The following is a 7,616-nucleotide window of genomic DNA, read 5'->3' on the forward strand; positions in this document are numbered from 1 at the left end:
CTGGTAATGGGGCGAGTTAGCCTAATTTGATTCAGAAGAACATGCTTGATTGTGGACAATTGGAAGCAAGAGGGTATAGAGCCAGACATATTGTTTTGGGAAAGGTCAAGAAATGAAAGATATTCCAAGTTACATAACTCAACTAGAATGAGACCTTAGAGGATCTCTTGCCGCATCAACCTCCACACACAACCTCGCACCATCCGTTCTCATGGCACTACGCGTCAGATTATCACGCCGAATAAAAGTACTGATAGGAGCCATGAGAATACTCAAGAACGCTTCACTGTAAAAGTTTGGAGGAAGTCCCGGGAGGGAAACCCATATCGGAACATGAGAGGGCTCTTCATCCTCAGTGAATTCTGGTGTCCAAAGGAAGACTCGATAGAAACTCCCATTGATCTCACAAACATCCCTTGACAGAGCTTTCGTGAAATCAGCAGCCATATGTACAAACACGTTCCTCGGCCCTACGCATGGAAGAGACAACTGGGGTGATGAGAGACCCCAACGATTGTGGATGAATGCACAGACTGCATCCAATGATGGACGTTGTTTGAGAAACTTGAGGATCACCGAGTAGCGGTAGGGCTTTACAGACTTGATAATTTCTTCACGAGAAAATTGAAAATATACTTCACCATCTAAGACCTTCGGAAGACGAGACGGCAACACCATCTTTGGGATGGGCTGAGGGACAGCAACCACTAGATCGGCAAAGCAAGGCCAACTAGTGGCTCCATCTATGGCTGCCATGCAGCTAGCCGCGGGAGGCTACGTAGGAAACTAAAGAAACCCTAAACCTCATGTAGAGAGAAAAAGGGTAAAAATGGAAACCAAAAAGTATTGTGTTTAGTTTCTTATAATTTTGATATTTGGGATGTTTTCTATGAATATCTGTAAATCTCAAGTGTCCTGCATGTTACCACGGTTTCCTCCGCCACAAGTGAGAGCTTTTAACAAAATTGGGAGGGGGTCGCTCATGTACAGGTGACCTTCGTCTCTTCTTAAAAAAAAAAAAAAAAAAAAAAAGAAGAAGCTGGGTTTATGTGAGAGTCATTACTATCAATGATGGCATGCTCCCAAGCCATCTTGGAAGCATCCCTCACAAGTTGTTATTACTGAAATCGAGTTCTTCCAAGAGCATAAGATTAGATATGCTATCTGGGCCTCTCTAGAAAAGTGGTTGTTGTCCAAATACAAAAATTTTAGTTCTGGTAGATTCAAATTGTTAGGAAATAGTTGGCCAGTCAAATGATTTTTGGACAACTTAAGGTAGTATAAGGAGGAGTAACCTATTATTAACTCCTCTAGTATTGTTCCTGAAAAATTATTGCTTGACATATCTAAAGTTCTTAAGGAGACCAAATTACCATAAGAAGAAGGAATAACACATTTAAAGTCGTTTTCAGAAATTTTTAAAAACTCTACTCTTGGGAAAACTAAATCAAAGTTAGTTGGGATTGGACCTTGTATATGATTAAATGAAATATCTAAAAGAAAAAGATTGGGAATATGATAACAGCTGCAAAGTGTCTGAAAAAGAGTTATTTCTCAAATTAAGAGTTATTGTGTAATTTTTTTCCTCTCTCTATAGAGGTCTCCCTCTTGTCCTAGTACAGGCTTTGCCATTTGGTGACGATGGCTGGCGAGTTAGAAACTTTGTACAAGAATATATCTCTATCGGAGAAGGAAAAGGGAAAAATATTGGTGGATTCTAATATCATCAAGCCAACAATTGCACGTGGGAAAAAATGCTTAATTGTATCCCTTCTTACATAGCGGTATTACAATCGAGAAGTATACAAGAGTACAATGAAGAAAGTTTGGTAGCTTCTTAGAAAAATTGCGATCCAGATTAATGCAAATCAGGTTCGAATATGAACATGATAAAAATCATGCGTCGAGATCTATCTTTGTCCCCATAAGGATAAGAAAGTTCATGGGTTCTAATGATGAAGTTCGCTTCTATTGCATGACTTGGTTGTGCATATTTTGTTTCAAAAGTTGTACTACGTTGTAAGTTGAGAACTTGTTTGCTTATGATAGTGTTTGTTGTTAGCAACAACTTATCTAGTACTGGTACTATGACATTTCTTTCGTACGTGTCTTAATTATGCTATAGATCATTACTTGTAATTTTAATTTGGATAAATTTATAACTAATAGTGAGAGGGTTAAACTCTCACTCATCATTTAGCAATAATTAAGAGTGAGTTGAGATCAAACGGCGGCAGGTTGAGATCAGAGTTGTTTTTAAAGTTTGTTCTATTGGAAGATGTTTCCATTAAGAGTTCCAATAAAAGAAAATGGTTAGCACTTATACTCTGAATACTATGTTTAGTTGAACTAAACTCAACTCATCTCAAACTAATTATTAATGGGACCCACCACTTTCTCAATTTTGCATAAAAAAATTAAACGCATCTCAACCTACTTTATATATTTCAATCTAAAAAGTTAAACACATTTCAATGAGATCCACAAAATACTACAATTCACAACTCAACTCATTTCATCTCAACATCCAAACGCAACCTTCATACTACTATTCACAAAATAGTCACCATTAGCATGAAATTTTTTTTTTTTTTTTAATTGCTGGAATATAACTTAGTAGATCAACAACCTCTTATCAGTGTTGGAATATAGTCACCATCAACTGTACACTTTTGGTATTGACTAATTTCTTATTATGACTTATAGCTCAACATTAGTATGTTTACATTTTTAATTAAGTTTGACTTTATTAATTCTTTGCATATGTTGGGCTTATTGTTTTCCCCAAGTTGAGCTTTGATATTTGGACAAGAAATAGTTTATTATTTTCATGAGCTTTAATGAACTAACATTGGCAGAAAAGAAATCATAAGATTGACTCGGAAAGGAATATCTATCGTTCAAGCATCTTGCCTGATTGGTCACTAATTGACTACTAAAGTTACGATGCTAAGGTGAACTTTCAAGTCTCATATATGTTACTTAAACTTCAAGCTTGAGATTGAAGAAAAGGAAAACAGATGACATACAAAAATCCAAGCATCAAAACACAAAGCTACACAATTTGAAAGCTAGATCGCTTACGAGTGTTGATCCCAACAAAATAGTAGCAAGTGGAGATGCATAATTCAACAAAGTTAAACCACGCCCATCGCCAGTGCGGATTTATATAGAGAATAGCAACAATTCCAAGCAACATTGTCATGTAAGACACTGCAAAGCTAACGTAGAAAAGTTCCAAGTCCATAAAACCACAAGCTTCATCTCCCTTGTCATCAGTTGGAATGTTAGATGGTGGTTGAATTTTAGTGCAAGCCTTATGCAGTGGAGGTCCACACAGGAGAGGATTTCCCTCGTAACTGCTTTCATCAAAGGTACCGAACTGAGCTTTTCTTTCTGGTGTTGTTCCCCAAAAGTTATTGTGTGCCACATTGAAGACGGCCAAAGAGTTAAGCTCTACCAATTGTGGGGGAATAATACCATCCAAATTATTATTGGATAGATCCAAACTCTCAATTTGATTAAGTTTCGAGAATGAGGTGGGGATTGATCCAGTTAGATTATTGAACGACAGGTTCAACGCATGGATTCGACTCAGGTCTCCAAGCTCGGGTGGAATTTCTCCTTCTAATTTGTTGCAAGAGAGGTCAATCCCAGACATGTAGTTGAGAACGTCACCTTTGTAGGAGAGAATTCTATTTTTTGTTGAGAATTCCACTTCTTGTAGTATTTCCACACTTGGTAACATATAATATGGATAATCGTAAACAAGTTTGCCGTCTTTGTTCATTATCAATGTAGATTGCAAGAATGAAGACATGTTGAAACCAATGGAAGAGATAATGCCATGATCTGATATTTTAGATTTTCTGCTGGTTGGCTCAAATGTAATGTTACTCAAGCAATGAGGTATTTGACCAGAAAAACTATTGTTGGAAAGATCCAACAAACTTAGGTTTTCTAAAAGACATATTTGAAATGGAATTTTTCCCTGTAAATAATTTGCTTTCAAGAGAAGAATGCTCAAACTTGAAAGGTTGCCGATCCAATCTGGAATGTTGCCAGTAAGGTAGTTATCTCTAAGATTTAGAGTGACTAAAGTAGAGCAACCCTTGAATGCACTGGTTATGGGACCGGTTAGCCTGTTTTTATTTAAATGAACATGTCTGATCTCGGACCAGTTGGAGCAAGAGGATATAGAGCCAGATAGATTGTTATGGGACAGGTCAAAAAATGAAAGGGATTTCAAGTTACATAACTCAACTGGAATGGGACCTTCAAGCTGGTTTTTTGCGATAGCAATATCTACCAATGGCGTCTTGTTCCCCATCCATCTTGGAAGCATCCCTAACAAATTATTATTACTGAAATCAATTACTTCCAAGTTCGTTAGATTAGATATGCCATGTGAGATCTCTCCTGAAAAGTGGTTGTTGTCCAAATATAAAGAATCTAGGGCTGTTAGATTCGAATTGGCAGGAAATAATTGGCCACTCAAATGATTTTTGGACATTCTAAGGTAGAATAAGGAGGAGCAACCCATTGTCAAATTCTCTGGAATTGTTCCAGAAAAATTATTGCTGGACATGTCTAAATATGTTAAGGAGGCCAAATTACCAAAAGAAAAAGGAATAACACCTTCAAAGTCATTTTTAGAAATATTTAAAAGCTCTAGATTTGGAAAAACTAAACCAAAGGTAGTTGGAATTGGACCTTGTATATTATTAAATGAAATATCTAAAGTCAAAAGGTTGGGAATATAATGATTGGGCAGCTGCAAAGTGCCTGTAAAAGAGTTATTTCTCAAATTAAGAACCTCCAACCTTGTATTGTTTTCTAGCAACCATGTGGGGAATTGTCCTGGCAAATTGTTGTGAGGGAGTTGTAGTACTTGCAAGTCGAACTGATAATGAAGGAATCTCGGAGTTATTCTACCAGACTTGGTAGATAAGCACCTTGAACAACTGAAAGCCTTTAATTGGAAGCCAGGAACCCATCTTTGAGACAGATCAGTTTCATCCACCAGGTTGTTGTCGTCACTAAATATGACCTCAAGCTTTGAGAGATTAAAAAATGAGGAGAATGTGATTGGGTTGAAGTAGTTATGTGATAAATCAAGGTACTCAAGTGACTTCAAACTAGGTAGTGGGGAGAGATGATCAATGCTTCCATTAAAGCGATTTGCCAAACATGAAGGCAGTATCCCTTCAAAATTGTTATGGCTGAGATCTAACTCTCGTAGATTCATAAGCTCACACAAGCCTACAAAATGAAATGAGTAATAATTAAGTTCTACCACTAAGAGATTTTTGCTAAGGAATACTTTGCGAAAGTAAGGCTTTTTACCTTGAACGATGGGCAAACTTCCATTGAGTCCACAGTTTGATATTGTCAATACATTAAGGGAAGTCATAACTCCAACTTTACTGAGGAAGCTTCTGTCAATGAAGGAACCATCCAAATACAACTCATGTAGCTTCTGTCTTCCCAACTCTAAAACAGCAAGGAGTGTTTTAGATATGAGAAATAATTTTCATGTATATGAAAATTATTAAATTGTGTTAAATAGGATATAGCATGAAGTATCAATAGGACATAGCATATCAAATAGATGTATATTAGTCGATCTAACTTTAGAGACTCCTCTAAAGTTGTATATCAAATAGATGCCTCTCGATCTAACCTGAGATTGGGATATTGATTGGTCGACGTAAGAGGTTGTTTCTCAAATATAGTTTCTTGAGCGATAAGATCTGACCAAGGGATGACAGGAAGCTTTCATTGATGTAATTCCAACTGAAGTCAAGCACCTCTAGCTTGCTCAATCCGGATAATCTTTCAAAACCTACAATTTAGACAATTATAAACCGATTTCTATTGCATAATTCAAAAAACAATATTACCTTGCTACCTACTCTGTTATGATATAAACAAACCTTCATTTGGAGCCCATCCAGATATTTCATTATCACTCAAATCGAGATATTTGAGCTCTTGAAAGGGAAGAATCAGAGAGGCATTCGGATACGTCCTGTAAATACTGTAAATATATTTAAGATCAAGCTTGATTACACGCCCTGTAGTGTTGTCACACACAACTCTTTCCCAATCGCAGCAATTTCTCTCTTCGTGAGATGAGTCCAAGATGTCAAGAATGATTCATCCGAGGAGTTCACGAGGGAAGCTTTGAGTCGCAAGAGAGCTTCTCTCTCCTCCCTCAAACAAGCATGAATAGAAGATAATTGAAACAAGGCCGCCAACATTAGCCACCACCCAAAAATTCCAAACTCCATTTCTCGTTTAGGTGTCTAAGCGAAGTTGTTCTTAAAGAGTTTATATAAACACCTCAACATTGACTGATGACTTAGAAATTAAGGCCAAAGACTATAAAATTTATATATTAAATTATTTCAAGCAAAAATGATAAACTTGGGAAGACCTTGACTGATGACTCTATTATAGGCTGTGGACTATATGCAATTTCTCAATCTCCCTACTTTTCAATTGTCTTCACCTGCTTGATTTTTCAAAATAGAATTCAATTAAAGTTTTAGAATTTTTCAAAATCTACACAGCCACGCATAGTAACAATCTACACCTTCGAGATTTGATACGTGGCAATCAGCTTGGTAAAAGATCAAGATTTTTTAAAGTTTTTTTATTTCAAAATCTATTTTATTCCTAATTTAGAATTTTAAATTATTGATTGAAATCTTTCTTCAATAAAACTTTTTTTTATTTAATTTATAGTTTTCACAAATTAACATATAAAAGCAGATTCTATGAATTACGAATGGCACAATTATTATTTTTATGAGTTTTCTTGATTTAACAAATAAACTAGACAAAAATAAACAAGCTAGTAATACTTTCTAATCGGAAACGAATTTTCTACAGGCTATTAGTGGACAAGGTAAAAGTTGTACTCAGCATCAATTTAGTTGATGGGAGCTCACGTGTGGGCAGACTTCTTCTTAATAAGTTGGTTCAGCACGTAAAATATTTGATTAAATATTTGATTTAAACTTAAAACTTTTGCGTTAAAATCATACGATCAAATTACCATTTATCTCAAAAATTTAAACTAATAAAAAAGTTCAAATTAAACATTTATGTTAATATTAACAATTAAAATTTTTACCTCAAGTTATTAGAATTATTTTTATGCAATAGTATTAATAAATGGATAACGCTAGGGGACCCCTAGTCTATCGATCAGTTCAAAATGGATTTTTCATTTTTTTTCTTTATTTCTTTTAAATATTTTTTGAAAATATATAAATTTATTAATAATCACTTTTTTAAGTATTAAATAAAAATATTTTAAAAACATAAATAAAGTCTCGGTCAAAACTATCTAGAAGCATTGGTTCATGTATCATTTTTTTTAATAAATTTTTAGTCTTGGTTTGGCGGGAAGGAAAGGAAAGCATTGACTCCAAGTCTTCAGCCCTATCACGGAGTCATCAATCCAGTCTTCTAAAGGTTGGTTGAAGTCTTTAGAGCATCTCGGATTAGCCAAAATTAAAAGACACTTTTAATGAATGTGAGAGGAATTAAGGCAACAATTGCATGGATGGGATTATGCTTGAGGGCAAGTAAAAAATTAAAAGATG

The 7,616-nt window shown here is 35.4% G+C and overlaps 1 protein-coding gene across 1 annotated transcript; it reads right to left on the minus strand.

Annotated features, from left to right (window-relative positions):
• Positions 1–3,055: 3,055 nt before the first annotated feature.
• LOC121242274 (receptor-like protein 15) lies at positions 3,056–6,334 on the minus strand. The gene is made up of 4 exons (XM_041140163.1): positions 5,937–6,334; positions 5,684–5,845; positions 5,347–5,493; positions 3,056–5,262 (listed from the first exon to the last, which is right to left on the minus strand). The coding sequence occupies exons 3-4, from the start codon at positions 5,411–5,413 to the stop codon at positions 3,056–3,058; spliced, it is 2,274 nt and encodes a 757-aa protein (XP_040996097.1). The 5' UTR covers positions 5,414–5,493; positions 5,684–5,845; positions 5,937–6,334.
• Between the last annotated feature and the right edge of the window lie 1,282 nt (positions 6,335–7,616).

Source organism: Juglans microcarpa x Juglans regia, chromosome 8D (assembly GCF_004785595.1).
Source record: "Juglans microcarpa x Juglans regia isolate MS1-56 chromosome 8D, Jm3101_v1.0, whole genome shotgun sequence".
NCBI lineage: Eukaryota > Viridiplantae > Streptophyta > Magnoliopsida > Fagales > Juglandaceae > Juglans > Juglans microcarpa x Juglans regia.